We start from the raw sequence: 19,438 nt of genomic DNA on the forward strand, positions 1-19,438 counted from the left end.
TTGATTGCGTGAGTAGGGCGATTAAATATTGCTGGCGTAACCTCTTGTCGTCAGGCAGGCAGACACTTGTATTCGCATGGGTCATCGCGTTGTGAGAGGGGCAATATTGATTGGTAACGAACCACGAAACTTCGAGGAAGAGGAGTCATTGACACGATGCATTGGGAATCGTACTAGGTTCGAAGCGACTGTACTGTTGGGGGAAGAGGGACGAGAACTGCTGACTCTAGCGCGAGGGGTCCGGATCCGAAGCTTGGAGCGCGTCATCCGCTCCAGCCTCCTCCGAGCCCCGTCATCTCCGGCTCTGAAGAAGTCCGCCACTGCGTCCAGGTCGTCCGTCATAGTATGATTCTGACTGCAGCCCGTAATCTTCTAGGTCTGTTTAGGCAAAATACGATCCATTCCCCGAAGTAAGCACCACGTGTGACTGCCTACGGATCCACCAATCAAGCTTGCCTGACAGTACAGAGGCGTGAGACATGAAAGGGATGACTAAGTTCTTTGCGGCCTGACAGACGCACGAATCGACACTTGTAGCATAGTCACCAGGTAGTATTGGACTAAGAAAAATCGGTATTTAAGAGGCTGATGATACCCAAGCATAAACCCACAGAACTTTGATATGGCTTCTAACACTGAACACCAGCCAAAACAGGTCGCTATCTTACTTGAAGGCCAAAACAAAGTCGATGTGTACGAAGCCACAGGTGGCGCCGTTACTTCTCAATTTGCAGCTCACAACTTGTCTCTCCTCCCACCCATACCCCCAACCTCGGTTATCCATGACAACGCATGTGGTGCCGGAACAGTCTCTCGCATAATTCTTTCCTCAAATGCGCTATCAGATCTAAAGATATACGCCACGGATATCGATCAAGTCTTCCTCGACAAGCTTCGATCAGATGCAGATAGAAACTCCTGGCCGATCTATGTGTCCAACCAGAAGTCTGAGAGTCTATCGTTTCCCGACAACCACTTTACGCACTCTATCAATAACATCGGTATTTTCTTTACTACTGGTGCTGGTCTCGACGGTGCCAAAGAAATCTACCGTACACTTCAACCTGGCGGGACCGCTGTAGTAAATTGCTGGGAGGATGTCACTTGGTTACCACCCTTTGCGCTCGTACATCAAGCACTCCGTCCAGGGAACCCCTACCCAGCACCTCCCATCATCTGGAAAGACGGGCAGCAAATCCAGAGAGTGATGTTGGAAGCAGGCTTCTTGAAGGAGAATATGAGAGTCGAAAGGAGCGAGGCGTGGGCGAAGACTACCGACTTGAAGGACTGGGCAGAAAAGTCTTGGGCGTATTTGGGTAACATAGGGGGCTGGAAGGAGACGGATGGTGAGAGATGGGACGAAGCTGTCGATCTACTTGTGAAGCATATCTTGGAGCAGGAGGGCACCAAGAAGGTTGGAGAGGAAGTATGGATGAGGGCTAGTCAATGGGTGGTTATCGCTCAGAAGTAAGCTTCGCTAGGGTAGTAGCATGGTATGTTCATCTGCATCGTGATATCATGCTATGGGATATTGTCGTCTGTGGTGTTGGGGAAAGGTTGGGAACTACAGTATCCAAGCATGTACTGCAGAGCCGTCATCAGATTCCATCAAACTCGATAACCTGCGTTCTCTAGCATGATAGCCATTGGCACACACCACACCCTTAACTGTACGTTTCCACAATTGGCTCCTAGACACAACTTATAACAAAATTCCTAGCGCTGGAAATCAAGTCCAATTGTTGAAGTTGATTGTTGGGCGAGTTGGGCGGACCAGAAGGCGGTGGTGACGGCGTTGTAGGATCAGGTTTCTTCCATGGATATTAGTTCATGTTTGATTTGTATTTTCAAATGCTGAGAACCTACCGGGCCGCGGATTGCAGGCTGTGCTTTACCAGTTGAGCTGGCTGAGTTTGGACGTGGCGGCGATGGAGGAGGAGTGGGAGGAGGAAGGGGATCTGGGTTTCTTGATAGATGTAAGAGGGACTGGTCCATGAGACACATGTTCTTTATGTAATTGGTGGTTGTTGATTTAGTCGGACAGACAACGCTGTTTCTTAGGCTTTGATAGATGCTGTAGCTGTATCGTATCAAAAGATGTTATGGCTTTTATGCAAGAGGTCCTAGAGCGCATCGAGGACATTGTATATATACTTCTCTACTTGATTGAATGTATTGTGTTCGTGCATCATTGAAGTATGACAGCGTTTCGACTATCCGAGTGGTAATCCTATGGCAAGTGCAAAACGATGTCGCGATGGAGATTCTTGAATGGAGATCTCCAAGTCGCAGACGTAAGTAATCGACCAAACAGTCGACTCTCGCTCTTGGGTGTAGGCGTACATGCCAGCATAGCGACAAATGACGTTGGTTGTCAACGGGTGCGCCCTCTTCCAGGGCTGCCTATGTTTTTTTTTGGGATCTTTCAGCTGTTTAGTTTGTACATTTCATGAAACTGTGTGCCATGCAATGCGGTGATGATATATTACCACGAGATAAGGAAGCACAATCAAGCCTCATGTTCGATATTCATAAGCTCACCGCGATGAACAGTAAACATTAAGTATGCTACATAGATATGTACACGTGCAGTCGGACCTCGTGATAAACAAAGTAAGATCAGTCTCCCAGAGACTAAAGCCTGTCTAACGGAAAGTGGTATATCAAGCACCACCCAAAGCGACCACAAGAAGTGGTGCTTGTCTATCATTCAACACCGATACAAAAGATAATTATAAGGTGTAGCGAATGTATAGAGTAAGGGGTATAACGCAGAAGAGATGGTAAAGAAACAGCGGACTGGCCGGGTATCAGAAAGAATGAAGAGGGTGAATATTCATGCAAAAGGCCCAAAAAACCAGATCGCTAAAGGACGTGACAAAAGAAAAGCAGAATATAAGCAAAGAAGAAGCAATAAAGGCAACATTAGAAGTAAGCAGTTCAAGCCATCATCATGAGTCTTGTACCACGCTTCTGGAGATTTCGCGGTCTGTAATTGCCCGGGCCTAGGTTACTCCTCGGAGGAGCTGCGGCACTTTGCGCATGTCGATCACAGTATCGCCGGCCAGCGACCTCGAAGTAACCGTCGCGGAGGACGATGCGGCAGGTCGTGCATGTGAAACATCTTGGATGAAACTTTTGGCGCAAGTCCGTTTCGAGATATTGGCCTTCGATGCCGCGGTTGCAGGCATTGCACAGAGATCCGTTGAGCTTGTGGTAGTGTTGTTCACAGTATGGCGAGTTCTCGAAGACATAAAACTCCGCTGTCGGAAAGGGATCGGCGCACGTTCTGCAGACAAAGCAATGCTTGTGGTAGCGTCCAGTAAGGCGACCAGAAGAATCCTTCACGGACTTTCCAACGATCGGTTCGGAGCACCCGCGACAGTTGCCTTTGCTAGAAGCTTTGGGTCGGCGCACCTCTTGCTGCTGAGGTTCGGGATCGGCCATACGCCTCGGTGGGCTTACATTGACTTCTGCTGGGTCCTGCGGAGATACCGGGTCGAATGTGTCGCGTGGCGTCGGCGCACCCATCTGTATGGCGGGATCCATAGGCGACTCTGGATACCTTGCATATCCTCCGGGCGGAAATGTGTCCTGGCGATATCCCGGTGAGAGCGCACGTGGGTATGGCTCCGCACCATCGGGCCTCATGTAGCTTCGAGGTGCTCGAACAGGCCGTGCTTCAGCATAGGACTCTGGGCTTGCGCTTCTTTCAACACCCTCTTCAACAATGTTGTCGGGACGACTAATCTTGGAAGTTTGGCGTGAGTGCGCAGCTTCGGACTCCGGTGGGCTTGACCTCGAGCTTGCTACGCTTCGGTAGCCAGAGCTGGCGTACGAATCATCCGAGAAGCCAGAGTCCGAAGGCGTGTGGAGCGCGTTCAAGGACGCATCACCAAGCCCAGAAGCTACCGGTGGCGGTGGACGTAAAGCGTGAGACGGCGCGAGGCCTCGAGGCATATCACTCTCTGAACCGCTTCGGCTTGAACCTCGAGAAGGAAACATATTGTTCGAGAGAGACATAAACTCTGGAGGTTGCAGATCAGTCATATCAGATGGTGGTAGATCTTTCTCTGACGGCCTCCTAGGCCTTGGTGGAGGTTCTCTCCTTTCTCTACTATTCTGTCGTGACGGATTTGCTCTTGCCAAGTTCTCCTGAGATGCCTGAGAAGGCTTCGTAGATTCTCTCTGCAACCGGTCCAGGAAAGCGTCAATACCTTCGGCCTGTTCGGATGTGGTTGGTAGCGGCGGCAAAGCATTGGTACCGCCCATGCCCGGCTTCGGGCGGGATGGGAGGCCTATGCTGCGGTTAGAGTATGCCGAACTTCGTGACGCATTCGAAGTGACAGATCCGCGCTGTTTCGGCATGCTCTTGTTGCTCCCGATACTATCCTGTGTACCCGTCCTCCTATGGCCAAGTGCTTGCCCATCCTCCGCAAATGGTCTTGTTGCGCTCGCTGTGCTTGGCCTTCGATCTGCCGTACCGTCAAATGGCCCTGGCGCAATGCTGTTCATACGCTTGGTCACATTTTCTCCGCCATCGAACCGTGGGCTTAGTGGTGCAAAAAGAGGGCTCGGCTGAGCATAGTTTTGTTGGTACGGCTCTAGTCGTTCTCGCGGTTGAGGTTTGGCATTTTTGGAAGCACTGTTCTTGGACGGAAATCGCGGGAAGGCAGAGTCCAAGTTGGAAGTGTAATCGGGCGATGGGGGTGCCATGGATCGCGGAACAGGGCTTGTCACACTGCGGTTCATCTTGTACGGAGACTTTGGCGGTACTAGACCTGGAGAGCGGCTTCTGGGATCACTTTGGTTAGTCATCACTGATGGTTCTAGCGGTCGAAATGGCCTGTCTAGACAAATCAGCACGAAGTCTACCAGCAACAGTGGTTTTCTGCTCTGCTTGCTTACTGGCTGCGTTTGAATCAATCCGTGGAGGAGGAGGCATGCGACCCGATTGCGGTACACGGTCCGATCTGTTGCTAAAAGTTGGTCCACCAAAAGTTGCTGCGCGATTGAGTTTCGGCGAGACTATAGAGGGTGGAGATTCTGGAGAGACAGTTGAGGTGGGGGACATGGGCTCGGGAACCGTCGTTGCTAAGTTGATAAGCTTGTGTGTATAGTAGTGTTCCGTATTGTACTCACCCGATGGGGGTGCTGCTGCGCAAACATGGTCGGCTAAATGAAGAATATCAATGTCCACAGCGCAAGATGAACACTTGATGGTCGGAAGAGTGCTCATTCGCTCCATGTTGAGCGTGTTTGTAGAGCTGGTTCGAGGAAGAAGTCCAAGGCCGTTCGTGCCTGGACATGCAATGTAAGGCCGTTCACGTCCAGCGGTATTAATTCGTAAGGCGATATGAAGGTTGGTGACATGAAGTGGGAGCAAGTCATGCGGCAGTCTTCGAGGACGGATGATAGATGGGCGCGCCGAGAAACAAAGCTGAACAGGGTTGTTCGATCCTCAGAAACGGTGTGGGTGGGCCTTGCTGAATCAGGGGAAGCATGCGGGCATGGTTCCGAATTGGCTAGCATTCAGGGACGGCAGCGGGATAAAAGCTAGCGTCACTGCATCCTGCGGTTTAAGAGGCTGTTTAGCCCCACAATCGACACGCGCAATGTTGGGTATTTGATGCTAATGAATTATGATCAAGAGAGCGGTTATGACCGTGTCTGGGCGTTGGCCACACACAGCTCGCATCGCACAACAAGGCTGATCGGCAATTAGACACGAAGGCCCAATAGCGAGAGGCAAAGCGCACAAATCGCTTTCTTTGTGTGTACCCTTCACGTAACTCGCGCGTCCCTGAAAATTGGCGCGAGACGTCGTGCGAGTTGGTTTCCATGATTCGACAGGCGTGCGCACGGAGCGACGGCTTGTACCTGGGCAAATCGTGTGGTTCCCTCTGTTCCAGCGGCGGCGACTTGCGATGAAACCATAGTAAGCGACGGAGAGTCTCGGACGCAACATCATCGCCGATACACGATGTCACGCCTGCGGACCGAAGTCAACAGAGTTCACAAGCTCAAGGAGGTCGCAAATCGCGGCAGCAACGCTGCCAGAACAGTAAAGCCAAGTCCTGCAACAGCGAGCAGGTGGCTGGAGGCTCTGATCGCCTGCTGCCCATGCGTTATCAAGCCACCAGGGCCGGACATTACTCTTCGGCGTGATTGGCCATATGCGACGTCGTTCTCGCTGGTCGATCTACGTTGCATGTAGCAATTATCCATGGCTTAAGCGCCCCTTTCGCTACGTCAACAGTTTCTCGTTCATGATCTTTTCATGTCGGTGTGGACCACGAGACAAAATGCTTGATCTGTCGCAAGAGCCAGAAGTTTCAACCAGTTGAAGGCATACCATTGCGCCAACTGCTGCCCCTGGAGGATGTCACTCTCCCTGCCCGCTCTGCATGTGCTGACATGGTTCCCATGGCGAACTGCGAGGCTGATTGGCGATCAGCAAACTTCACATGCAGGTTGCCGCATTCGTCGTTCCTGCAAGCGATCCCAGGGTCTGGTTTTCAATGTGTCTGCCATTACGGTTAATACTATCGATTTGTTGTTGGTTTCGTGTAGATATTTCGCAAACAAGCAGCATCTGTCATCTGTCAACAGTGGCTGTCTTGCATGGCGGCTGCTAGACAAAAATGCGTTGCAGATGGTGTCGCGTGCCTTTCCTTCGTTCTGTAAACATTTTTGACGCAGAAAACGTATCGAGTGCTGCCGTCGCGCTTGACTGACGACACCACTGTGCCTTGAAACAATCCGTGGCTCAGGATCCTCCAAATACCATGCTTGTCATTTCGTGGGCAGACGTGTTTTCGCATCTGCGCGGAAAGTCATGAGACGTCCATTGCAGGCTGGAAGTCCCCGAGGTCCCCTCTACGGGAGTACGGAGCACGTGATGGCGGGGTACGTATCTGTTGAATACCTACGTAGTATCTGCCTATACAGGTACCTCATAGGAGGAAATAATAAAATTCCACAGCGGTACACTCGAGGATGCGATGACAGCTGTCCATGCAATGTGCCTTCGCTTGAGACTCATAGAGCGCTCTCGTCCGGATCGCTTACACAGTCACCATACCTACTGCGGTTGTTGTTGCTGCATGTTGGGATGGTGGAAGAAATAGTGGGGCATGGCGAGCATCGCGAACACTGCTGCTGCGTGCCCATTGGTGTTGGACATACCGAACAAGGTTACGGCGATGTACATTAGTACGAAAAGTGGGGGGTATGGAAGGTAAAGGCAAAGAAGCGGTGGGTGAACACGCTGTCCGGCAGCAGGCGGGAACGATCGCGTACGATTATTGCTAAGTCAGCCGGGACACGGGAGGCATTTATATCGCAACTTCTCTCCATGTCTCCTCACCCACCACAACACACCACCGATTGTAGATAACAGCCGACTGTCAAGCTTACAATCTCTCTCCCTTCTATCAACCACACCCAGATTTCCCCGGGCCATTGCCCAGCTGTCAAGACGTTTTCCAATCTCCTCAGCTCGTATGTGCCCCGCTATAACCCCATGGGGACGCTTTATACTGACATTTGGCAGGATCCACAACCCATTCGCCGGCCGACGCACTTCTCCCTCTGGGGCAGCGTCGGATTTAGACTTCCGCAACTAAGTTCACCAAGTCAGAAAGAACTTCAATTGTAAACATGGCACCACACGCAGAAGACGGCGTCGGTCACGCGAATGGGTTCGATGTGAAAACGGCTCCCAAGGATCTCTTTGTTGTCAGCTCTCCTAACGTAGAGTATACCGAGGAAACCATCAGGTCAAAGTACACTTACCGTACCACCGACGTTACCAAGAACGCCGACGGCAAGTATGTGGCTATTCCCAAGGAGACGCTCTACGACTTCAAGGTCGACCGCAAGATCCCCAAGACCGGCGTTATGCTGGTTGGCTGGGGCGGCAACAATGGCACTACGGTCACCGCTGGTATCATCGCGAACAAGCGAAACCTCGTTTGGGAGACCAAGGAGGGCAAGCGCGGCGCTAACTACTATGGCTCGGTCATCATGGGATCTACCACTAAGCTCGGCGTCGATAGCAAGACTGGTCAGGAGATCCACATTCCATTTCATGACCTCCTGCCTATGGTCCACCCCAACGACCTTGTCGTCGGTGGGTGGGACATTAGCGGGATGAACCTTGCTGAAGCGATGGACCGCGCCAAGGTTCTATCGCCGTCTCTGAAGTCCCTTGTGCGTAAGGAGATGGGCGCTATGAAGCCCCTTCCTAGCATCTACTACCCGGACTTCATTGCTGCCAACCAAGAAGAGCGTGCCGACAATGTTCTTGAGGGTACCAAGGCCTCCATGGCCCATGTTGAGCAGATCCGCAAGGACATCCGGTAAGTCGAAAGCTTCCACACTGCATTCTTGTCCTCGCTAACAATGATCAAGTGACTTCAAGGCTGCCAACAATCTCGACAAGGTTATTGTGCAATGGACTGCTAACACTGAGCGCTACGCCGACATCATCGAGGGCGTTAACGACACGGCGGACAACCTGATGAAGGCTATTGAGTCTGGTCACGAAGAGGTCTCTCCTTCCACTGTCTTTGCCGTTGCCTCGATTCTTGAGGGCGTTCCATTCATCAACGGCTCCCCTCAGAACACGTTCGTGCCTGGTGCTATTCAGCTTGCTGAGCAGCACAATGCCTTCATTGGGGGCGACGATTTCAAGTCTGGCCAAACCAAGATGAAGTCTGCTCTGGTTGACTTCATGATCAGCGCTGGTATCAAGCTCACCTCCATTGCCTCGTACAATCACCTGGGCAACAATGACGGCATGAATCTTAGCTCCCAGAAGCAGTTCCGCTCCAAGGAGATTTCCAAGTCCAACGTCGTCGACGACATGGTCGCTGCGAACAACGTCTTGTACAAGGACGGTGAGCACCCTGACCATTGTGTGGTCATCAAGTATATGCCCGCTGTTGGAGACGACAAGCGTGCCCTGGACGAGTACTACGCCGAGATCTTCCTTGACGGCCACCAGACCATCAGCTTGTTCAATGTCTGCGAGGACTCTCTCCTAGCCTCGCCATTGATCATCGATCTGGTTCTCGTCGCCGAGATGATGACTCGTGTGCAGTGGAAGTCCCACAGCGCCGAGGCTAGTGATGCAAAGTTCAACAACTTTCACAGCGTTCTCAGTGTCCTCAGCTACATGCTCAAGGCTCCACTCACCCCTCCTGGCACACCTGTTGTCAATGCTCTTGCGAAGCAGCGCGCAGCTCTCACTAATATCTTCCGTGCCTGCGTCGGTCTTGAACCGGAGAACGACATGACCCTGGAGCATAAGCTCTTCTAGATCGATGGACGGTGGCGAGCCTCCAATATATCGATTGGAACTGGACGGCGGCACATATCGCATGATGCTCTAGAGGCACATGTGGCTCACAACATGACTCGACCAACTCATTACTCTCTTTGAAGCAATAGAAAATCTGTTTTACCATAATTCTGCCTGATCTTTTGTGACCTGATAGTAATACCAGATCGTGTCAAATGGTGCTTGCATTCTGGCGCCACAATTCGACTTAGTAACACTACAACGAAGCGTACAGATATTTCAAATGTGCGCATATACAATAGTTTGGCTTCCAGGGTCGTGCGACTTCCTCATCGAGATTCAGGCGAATATTGCATTTCACGGAAGCGGCAGGAACGCTCCTGTCTCAAATCTCACCTCAACATCAGCCCCAATACTGCAAATGCCTTTACCTCCTCAACACCGACCTGCATGGTAGAAAATGCCTGCCTCACCCTCAATTCAGTCTTACTTTTCATCGTCGACGACAAAGAATAACGATGGCTTCGCCACAAAAGAGGCTCATGCCGCTCTTGCCTCATCGGAAGCGACTGCTACAAGTGCATGGGCTGTATGCACCTTACACAGTCGTGTTTTCTCACCGCTAATACAACAGAAAGCCCGCTTTTGACTACGAAGAAGCAGATCTAGGCACACTCGAGCCTGGTCCCTGCAACCTCGTTCTCATGGGCCGCGTCGTCTACTTCATTGACCAAGCCAGACCAAGCAAATCACACAAAGCAGCTCAAGGATGCATCAAGGTCCTTCTTGCAGACGATACCGGTGTTCTTACTGTGCGCATTTGGTATAACACCACGCAGTATAGACTCAAGCTAGGCCAGCTTCTCAGTGTGTGGACGGTACATATTTCGAATTCGTCTGAGTTTAATTCCTTGGCTCCGAATACTGCTCCAATGTTTACTACCATCTTTCCCGAGGGCGATAGGAACTGTCATGTTATGGTGCACGAGAATAGTGATGATGGAAGGAGGTACAGGAGACCGTATGGTATACGGGAGAATAAGGTGTTGACCGGACTGATGACGCTGAAGAGCTTCACGGATGGTGGGTATGATGTCGAAGAGCCGAAGTTGCTGGTATGTGTCAAGAGTATCGGAGCGCGGAAAAAGTGTGAGTGGTTTCTATCCCCCATACTACCTGATCATGTCTTTATCAGTGGCTTACTCAACAACCAGACATGAACCGCAACGGCACAACCTCCGAACTTATCTCCATCGGTATCTTTGACGACACGGCCGACGGTCAACTTACTTTGTACTCTTCCATGTGCGACTCTGCACCTCTCTTCATTGCCTCGAAAACAGTTTTGCTGATCTCAAACCCCGGATGGCGGATAGAGAAAATGGCCAAGCTCACGCTGAGCGGTAATTCACGCATCGATATCGACCCAGACATGGGTGATGCACGGAGATTGAGAGCGCTAGCACAAAAACTGACGAAGAAAGAACATGTCAATCCGCCATTTCCTATCGCTGATAGTTTGGTTGATGATTTCAAGACTGCAGCCATAAGAGCACTGTACACACTTGCGGATGTGGATGACGTCGCTCGCTCGCTCTCGAACAAAAGATCCAAGGAGACTATTGCTGGCTACCTCAGCGTTATTGTCACAGAGCTTAACATTGTCACGACGTTTAGGCGAAATATGCTCATGAGCAATGAATGCTGCGGAATCCCTATTTTCGCCAACAACATAGAGATTAAGTGCAAGCAGTGTGGTAGGATGGTAAAACTGAGGATCAATCCAAGAATAGTAAGTGGGCTCCATTCCTCTCGAAAATCATCTCGTTCTATCCCTGATGCTTTCCAGCTCGGTGCTCTCCTCGACGAAACCGGCCAGATTAGCTCTGGAAAACTCATCCTCTCGGACGCTGCATGGTCTCAACTCCTCGGCCGCACGTCGGAGCAACTCTTGCACACTCCTATCGACGTTCTCCGCTACCTGGAAGAGCGCGTACTTTTCCTCCGCATCACAATGGGATTTGCGTTGAATCTGGAAGACGAGATTGGAAGACTGGCTATATGGTGCATTAGAAGCTAAGAGAGGCAGCGAAGAGATATACGTGAAATGGGAGTGAGCTGAGTATAGGAATGTCGACGAAGGCTTGTGTTAATGCAAGAACTGACGGATGATCATCATCTGTCAAGCAGGAACCGTAGCTTCAAGGTTTCTCGGTTTACTTTAGCGATCACATGCAATCGCGATGACATTTCTGGCACTCTGCTTGAAGTGCATGACTCTTCAGCGGCGCAGCAAGATAGTGTGATGGTATTCCTGCTCGAATAATATTTACATGAAAGGCCAAAAAACAGAAGGGTATATCGTTTTCTCCCAATCCATTCCCGCACACACTGAACACCATACGAAAATGCCTGCGAAGTATGTCTCTGGGATAAGGCGAAAAGGCCGAAGAAAGAGCCACATAGATCATTCTCATAAGACGATTGTCTGTCTGGATACCAGTCCTTATCCGTTCCCGCCGGTAACTCTTGTATTTGATTGCAATAAACGCTTGCATATCTATTGCTCCCTGAGTACGCCTGCAAGGCCTCTCAGTATGTCGCCTACACCAACTCCTTCTGTTCCGACTCTTTCCTTTGCCTCCCGATCTCGCTCCTCTAGCCTCTTTGCCGCTGTCCCTAGCACACAATCCGCTACCTTTTCTGCTGTAGCGCGATACTGCTCGATCTTATGAACACCATCTGCGAAGAGGTCGATGTGCGGTTCTAGTGAGTTGGCGAGTAATGTGAGATGTGATTGTAGTGCCGTAGGCGATGTGAATGTGAATGCTGATGACGGCGGTTGTGGTGAGGTCTGTGGTTGTGATAGTTGGAGGGAGGAAATTATGGCGGCTTGCTCGGGATCGAGGAGGGATGTATCGATATCCGATAGTGTGGGTGCCGCAGTGGGTATTGAAGGTGCAGGCGGAGGAAGGCTAGCTTTCGACGCTGATGCAATGGCTTCCCATGCGGCTTTCTCATCTTCGAGACTACTCCGCTGTCAGTCTGGTGCGTTCGTGTAATGAGTGGACTTCAAGACATACCGCTTGACTTCGTCTTCCAATTCCTCCAATTTGGCTTTGTTCATCTCATTCTGGGGATTCGGCTTCTTCACCACAGGTGGTGGCGCTGTTTCTTCCTGTATAACAATCAGCCCAAATTCATATCTTACTGAAGCCCATCCACGTACCCTGCTGAACCAGTCCGAAAGCTCAGGTTTGCTTGCAAAGTCGTCTATAAGCTCTTGTTGAATGGCTCGCGCAGCCATGATCGCGTTCGCGTTCTTGACGTCGCCCGATGGCTTCGCTGGTAGTGCTCGCGATCCACACCATGTTAGAAGCTGCTTCATCCGCCGTGGTTCGGGTAGACTTTGCTCGATGTACTTGTAGAAATCTCGTACTTCGACTTCGGAATGGGGTAGCGCTGCGAATTTGTCAGTACTTACTACCTACTGGAAGCGCTTTTCCATGCCCTTAGGGGGTTTTGTCTGTGCATCGTGTTCAGACTCACCATTCGATTGTCCGCTATCTATCAGCGAACTTGCTCTCCTCCCTCGCAGGCCTGTGCTACTCCTTCTTGACCCGTCCTTGTTGCCGCCCTTCCGCATCTCTTTGTTTCTCGTTATAACTGGTGTGTCGGCAAAAGGCAGCATGATCTTTTGGGCGTTGGGATCGCGCTTCTTCGCGACCTGTATCTCATTGTGTCTTGGTGTTTGTACATCTCCATATGTGCTCTTCGGCTGCGGTTGTACTTCTGGTGGGGGTGTGACCTGCTTCTTCCTCTCTTTCTCTACTGGTGCAGCCTTCTTCGTGCGAGTTTTCGTTGGAAGAGGCTCTGTGGACTTCGGTCGTACCTCTAACTGTCTACTGTCGGCAGATATGCGCGCTGATCGCCGTCGCTTTCCTGAGTCTGAAGATTCTGGATCGGCTGCTGCGATTGATTGTTTCTTCTTCCGCGCAGCTGATTTGACGGGTTGCGCTTCGACAGCTTGCGCGAGCTTCGTTGGTCTTTCCTCGGGTATCGGTTCTGGTGCTGGCGCAGCCTGTGCCTTTGTAGTCCTTCGCGATGACGTGCGACGCGAAAATTGGAAGCCATCATCGTCCTCGTCGTATGCAGCTGTCTTTGCTGTCTTCTTTGGCGCAGCAGTCGCCTTTTTGCTCGACCCATTCACCTCGGCCTTTGCTCTTTTTGGCGCCGGCGCATCGTCGTCATCGAAGGCTTGTTTTGCGCTCCTTCGTCGCGTTGTCGGTCGGTTTGTGGCCATAGGAAGCGATTGGAGCGGTGGGCGCGCGAAGATAGTAGTCATGAGTCCAGTTGCTGCGTCACGGGAGTTTCGGGGAGTTGAAGTTCGGTCAAAGCGCGTGCATTGGCGCGACAAACGGGCGAGCGTAGACAGGGCGAGCTACGCAGGATATACGATGGTGGTTCGCGTGCGATTAGGTATATGCTTGCGGTATCCGTACGCAGGCTCGTAATGATTTGGCGGTAATGCGAATATTCTTAGGCGACGGGCGTGGAGGGGAACGGTTATCACACGGGAGCAAGGAAGTTGGTGTGTGCACCTGCCGCCAGCATCATCAAAACAATGGTTTTGGGACTAGCGTGTTCACGTGAAGCACTAGTGCACCCACATGGATAAGTGTCCACTACTTGAGCCCAACGATCCAAACCTTTCAGGGGATAAAGACGATGTTGTAGGATGCGGGCCAACTGCTCTGCATGTACGTAAACGACACATCTTTGTAGACAGTCAAAGCAAAGCCGCTCAAAAAACGCCAGAGAACAAGCGACTACCCATGTCGCTGATCCGTATGCTCCCATACCATCATGATCTCGTTACTCCACTTAGACACACGCCAGAACAATGTTGAATATCCAAGCCTGCCCATGTCCTTTTATGTATTCCTTTTCCTATGCACCGCAATGGAGTCTATTCTACATCCCAGCTCCAGGCATGGGTCCTTTCACGCCTGAAGGTGCCATGCTACCCTCGATGCGGCGTTTCGCGTCCTGCTTCTCTTCATTGGTAGGGTTGGTTTTGCGCATGTCGGGGACATGAGCTGCCCTGTTGGGGCTGTGACCGATAGACATGCCGACACGAACCTATCAAGATTAGTAACACGGATTAACTATAAGCATGACTGGACTTACAAGAGTCTCCAAGGCAGAGTTCGAGTTGTCTACAAGATCCTCGTCGTATCTCATCTGACCGGGCTCGAAAAGAAGGAGCAATGTGCTTCCGCCAAACTTGAAGTAGCCCAGCTCCTCGGCACGCTTGACATGGTCGCCCTTCTTACGCGTGATGACAGTGCTGCCAACCATCATGGCACCAATGCAAATGACCATAACACGGCCGTGTGCAACGGAGTCGATGGGTACTACGACGCGCACGTTCTCGCCATATACGTCCAGAGCTGAGCGGATAGCCATTGGGTTGACGGTGTAGTATTCTCCCTCGATTGTTTTTGGTTCATCCATGACACCATCGACAGGTATGTGGAACCGATGGTAGTCTTGTGGCGCGAGTCGGAAGATACCAAGAGAGCCTCCGTGATAGCGTTTCGCGTCTTCCGGGTACGCATCACCAAGCAAACGCTCGACGGTAAAGTCACGACCCTTGACCCAGATGGCTTGCGCTGAGTCGATCGTATTGAAGACTACGGTTCGGCAGTCAGACGGCGAGACGATTACTCTGGGATCATCAGGTGCGGAGCACGGACGTGCACCCGGCTTAAGTGCTCGGTAGAAGAACTCGTTGAAGTTCTTGAACTGGTCTGTTGGCAACAACACCTCAGACATGTCAAGCTGATGAAAGTTGATAAAAGGCAGTATCTCAGATGCTGATGCGGGGTCGTCGTATTTCCTTCCTTGTTTGAAACTGAGTGACTTGAGCAACTTGCGGACTGCGACAAATTAGTATGATGCATTCACAACAACAGCACTTGGCCACTTACTTCGCTTCTTCTCCATATTGTTCGACTTGAGGCCCTTGTAGAGCAAGCGAATACCCAAACGTACGTAAACGCTCATGCGCTCTTCGTTGATCTGACCTGTAAGACGATCTTGAACAAGGATATTTGCCGAGTTTGCGCCTAGCTTGTAGCCACCGTACGAGATCTTAGTGATGACCTTGGAATACCATTTTCGCTGTGCTTGGCTTGAGGTGACGAAACCAGCCATGACAATGTTGTTGACTTGTCTCCAATCTTGACTGGCGCAGGTAGCAATGTGTGTAATAATGTTAGCATCGGACCTCTTATTCAGCTTCGGCTGGTGGCAGATGGGACATTCACGGATCTCGATGACATGTTCTTCTCCCTTCTCGTCGGCAAGATCGTCGATCTGCAGGTTGTCGCCTTCTTCGCCTTCCCTACCCAAGGTGTTTGTTTCAAGCACCGGAATGGAGGTTGTCGAGCTGTTCTGATTGATGGGCGTGAGCATTCCAGACGCCAGCGAAGGAGTCTGTGTGCCTGATGCAAATCCAGACCTCTGGGCGTCTCTTGCCTCTGTGGCCTGCAGCTGATCTTCAAGACAGATGACGGCTTCGTCGAATGTAAGGAGAAGGTCTCCATTATGTGCCTCCGCGAAACGATCGAAGAAGCTGTCAATAGTCGATTCGTGCAGGGTGGAACCAAGGGTATCGAGCATGGTGGTCAGTTCTACTTTATCGAGAAGACCACTCTCATCGGCGTCGTACTGTTTGAGCATAGCTCTCCAGAACTGTTGTCGAAGAGCCTTGTACGGGAGGTATTTTGCGCGAATGTAGAGGGTTGGGTTGTGTTTGTTGCCCCAGCGCTCTTTGTCTTTTAACTCCAATGGTAGTGTGTACATCTTCAAATCCTCGTCATCTGCGGCGGATGGGTTTATGTTGACGTCGCCGGCTACAGCAAGATTACCGTTGGAATCGGCTGCAGCATTGTTGGGAGTCAGGGAATTGTTAGGCTCTTGTACAGAGAGTGAACCTGTCGAGCTTTCCTTCTTCAGAGACGGCCGACCCAGACGAGATAGACTGTGAGTTGAAGCAGAGCGAGACATGGGGAGGCGGAAACGGGACTTCCTTGAACTGCCGGATTCAGAAGGAGAGAGACCAGGAGAGTCTGATGGCTCAGGTAACCTATATAGCCCCGTCTCTGGGTCTTCCTGTGGGGCTGTAGAAACAGCCTTTTCAAGGGGAAAGTTGACGGTGCCAACGTAATCATTGCCCGAGAACTTGTCCTTGTCGATGACGGTAAAATTGACGGAGTAATTGGTTTCGTGCCGTAGAACCTGGAAGACAAGTTTCTCGTCAAAGACGGGATTTAGGTTATGACTAATGGTTTTGGTACGATACGTCTTCTTTCCGAGTGAGGTTACAACGAATGGATCCATGTCAAAGGTAGTCCTCGTCACTAGGGATGCATTAGCTTGTGTAAGAGGACGCGGTCAGGAGACTTACCGTTGCGTTCTGGTGGCAGGTCGGTACATTTCTGAATCTCGAGGAAGAGAACACCAGCTATATCGCCATTGCTAGAGTATTCGTAGCCGGTCTTGGATTTGACCTTTCTCCTCAGTCTGGCTAACTTCAGCTTCTTCCTCCGCTTCTCCCGCTTCTCGGCCTTCTTTGATTCGTCCTGTGCCTCGTCCGAGCTCGACTCATCCTCTTCGGCGTCGGTGAGGTTGCTGTCGCCGCGCATGAGGAGCTCCCCCTCGTCTTCGTCTGGGCTTGGTGTTTGTCCTGCGATGGCGAAGAACTTCTGTAGGATCTGCTCGGGTGTGGCGGCGAGGTTGACGGGGTCGATGAGGGAGAATTGGATTTGGATCTCGCCGGAGACGACAGACTTCTTCTTGCCGGACCGCCGCGACTGCAGGGGAAACCATTGTGGCTCCTGCTGCGTGAGTCCGTTCTGGAATTGTTCCTCGAGTATGACGTCAAATTCGCCCATGTAATCCTTGCCAAAGCGGTCTTTGTCCCAGCAGACGACCTCGAGCAGGAGGCTCTGCTCGCCGAGGATGGGCAGTTCGAGCGACTCGTTCCATTCCGGGTTCAGCTGCTTGTTTATGGTAGGAGTTGTGAATTTCTCGTCGCCGAGCGAGAGGACAAGGTACTGTGGACATGGTGGTTAGAGGGGCATTCGCGGCAGTGGCATGCCTGTGAAGGGACTCACGGGGTCAGAAGTGCCGCTCCGGTCCTTTGCAGCGAGGTCTCTGCCCTGCATTCATGTCAGCTGTGGCTGCTCCACCGGGGAGACATGGACGGGCGCACCTTGATGACGTTCGCCCTCAAGACCAGGCCGGGTACTGGCTGCTCTGGCATGGCGCGTAGTTTGGGGCTCCCCGTACGGCTGGCGGGGACAGAGGTTGGGGTGGAATTGGGGTTGCTGGTGTAGCTGGTCTGGTGCTTGAGGCGGTGCGGAAGCGAGAGCTTGCTGGTAAATGTAGGTCGCGGCATGGTGGCAGGCTGCGCGTTCAATCGGAACCTGCTGGCCGGACCGCGGTAGCCAAGTGCCTAGGGATTGCTTGACGTCGCGCCGTCGGTTGGCAGAACGTGGGTCAATACATTCAAGAATTCACGGCAAGAGGGCTCAGGAGAGGCAGATGTGCAATGCGACGCGAATGCTGATGGCGACCAGAAGAAGAGTGAATTAAGCTTGGGGGCCGCCGCATAGCACCTTGGCCCCGGTACTTGGGCACGCGCAGACAGCTGAAGGAGGGCAGGCCCGCAATGTGTCTCTTGCGGCGTCGATAGGAGCAGCGCTTGCCGGGAACGCGGCTGGGCCCTGTGCATGGCTTCTACCATGCCTGATCGACGGCTATGTCTGACCTCTATGCAAAGCTCCAAGACATGTGCAATAAGCAAATACCGCCCGCTGCCAGTTGCTGCATCTTTTCGCGACTCAGGCGCCTACCATCAAAGCCGAGAACTGCGGCGACCGTATCCAGACCCCACTCGGAACCCACTCGAAGCCATCAAGGCAGCCGCAACCCAACAGAATCAACAACAAGCAGCCCTAATCAGCCCTGCGTCCATCGCCTCCATATCGACCCCTCAATCCTGCCCTGCTAGCCATCCGAGCAACCGGCCGCAGTATATATAGCCACGCCGTCGAGCCTGTCACAAATCCCGCAAATGCTATCCCGTCCTGTCTGTCTCACTAACGCCTCGCGCTGACAGGTTCCGAGCCAACAACACCGCGTACGTATCGCGGATACCTGTCTCGATTAAGATGCTCCGGAACTCTACTGGGCCACTACACTGGGCCACTATACTCGACCTACTATTGGTAGCCTGCACTTCTACGCGACCCGTCTTGTTACAGGAACCTCTAACCGCATCAACACTACCCTACTGTACTCCAAAGGCCACCTTCCACCTTTAGCGGGGTACATGCGAACGAGGGGTATCTTGCACAGCCCTCTCATCGTTTCTTCCGCCTCTTTCGGAAGAACTGAGCACTTCATCTTCCAGGTACCACCGCGTACCACAAAATATCCTGGCTATTTTGTCAGGCGGGAGCTCGTGCTCCAAACCTGTAACTTGTGCGACACAAATCGCAGTCCCCGATTCGCCAAGTTCCTGGCTGCTGTCACTGCAACCGCGGGCCTTGAGGGCTTTGCATGCCGTCAGATACGCTGTACCAAACTGCGACACACAACAACTGACGCCAAACCATCGTTGGTGGGGCCTGTTTTAGGTACAACACCGGCAGTCGCGATCCGCCAACGCCGATGCCAGCGACGTCATACCTCACTTACTCCACATGGCTCGTCCGCCCATCCGTTCCGTTAGCCGTGGCTGATGACGTGGCTGGTGTTGTGGCTGACGTACTGAGACTGAACTAGAGTGAGTTGCCGAAGATCAGACACACTGCTGCAAATAGCAGAGTGGAAGCGTGGAAAGTATTAGCAGCTTCCTCGTGATCATAATTCGATGTGGGGTTGCAGACGGTAAGTAGTGAACAATGATCGATTCGACTCGTAACTTGTTAGTGGAACAGCGATTCTGTGCAAATACAATGCCGTCTTCCATTCAACATGTTCAGATGCTGTAAAGTATGCTTATCACTAAAGCCTATTGACTGCCTACACACACACACACACACACACACACACACA

The 19,438-nt window shown here is 51.9% G+C and overlaps 6 protein-coding genes across 6 annotated transcripts; 3 read left to right on the plus strand and 3 right to left on the minus strand.

Moving 5' to 3' along the window:
- Positions 1-622: 622 nt before the first annotated feature.
- Positions 623-1,471, plus strand: J4E82_010871 (uncharacterized protein; the record flags this gene model as incomplete). Its single annotated transcript, XM_051737081.1, has 1 exon — positions 623-1,471. The coding sequence occupies one exon, from the start codon at positions 623-625 to the stop codon at positions 1,469-1,471; it is 849 nt and encodes a 282-aa protein (XP_051583166.1).
- Positions 1,472-2,940: 1,469 nt separating this feature from the next.
- On the minus strand, positions 2,941-5,248 carry J4E82_010872 (uncharacterized protein; the record flags this gene model as incomplete). Its single annotated transcript, XM_051737082.1, has 3 exons — positions 2,941-4,850; positions 4,909-5,094; positions 5,143-5,248. The coding sequence occupies 3 exons, from the start codon at positions 5,246-5,248 to the stop codon at positions 2,941-2,943; spliced, it is 2,202 nt and encodes a 733-aa protein (XP_051583167.1).
- A 2,414-nt stretch (positions 5,249-7,662) lies between these two features.
- J4E82_010873 (Inositol-3-phosphate synthase) lies at positions 7,663-9,325 on the plus strand (the record flags this gene model as incomplete). Its single annotated transcript, XM_051737083.1, has 2 exons — positions 7,663-8,363; positions 8,416-9,325. 2 exons carry the CDS (start codon positions 7,663-7,665, stop codon positions 9,323-9,325), a joined length of 1,611 nt encoding a protein of 536 aa, XP_051583168.1.
- Positions 9,326-9,767: 442 nt separating this feature from the next.
- J4E82_010874 (uncharacterized protein) lies at positions 9,768-11,387 on the plus strand (the record flags this gene model as incomplete). Its single annotated transcript, XM_051737084.1, has 4 exons — positions 9,768-9,896; positions 9,946-10,456; positions 10,522-11,099; positions 11,157-11,387. 4 exons carry the CDS (start codon positions 9,768-9,770, stop codon positions 11,385-11,387), a joined length of 1,449 nt encoding a protein of 482 aa, XP_051583169.1.
- Positions 11,388-11,867: 480 nt separating this feature from the next.
- J4E82_010875 (uncharacterized protein) lies at positions 11,868-13,652 on the minus strand (the record flags this gene model as incomplete). The annotated part of the gene is made up of 4 exons (XM_051737085.1): positions 11,868-12,336; positions 12,391-12,485; positions 12,537-12,769; positions 12,818-13,652. The coding sequence occupies 4 exons, from the start codon at positions 13,650-13,652 to the stop codon at positions 11,868-11,870; spliced, it is 1,632 nt and encodes a 543-aa protein (XP_051583170.1).
- Positions 13,653-14,281: 629 nt separating this feature from the next.
- J4E82_010876 (uncharacterized protein) lies at positions 14,282-17,774 on the minus strand (the record flags this gene model as incomplete). Its single annotated transcript, XM_051737086.1, has 6 exons — positions 14,282-14,449; positions 14,498-15,249; positions 15,301-16,734; positions 16,782-17,430; positions 17,491-17,535; positions 17,589-17,774. The coding sequence occupies 6 exons, from the start codon at positions 17,772-17,774 to the stop codon at positions 14,282-14,284; spliced, it is 3,234 nt and encodes a 1,077-aa protein (XP_051583171.1).
- Positions 17,775-19,438: the final 1,664 nt, after the last annotated feature.

Source organism: Alternaria postmessia (genome assembly GCF_024291825.1).
Source record: "Alternaria postmessia strain BMP 2775 chromosome Unknown scaffold_148, whole genome shotgun sequence".
Taxonomy (NCBI): domain Eukaryota; kingdom Fungi; phylum Ascomycota; class Dothideomycetes; order Pleosporales; family Pleosporaceae; genus Alternaria; species Alternaria postmessia.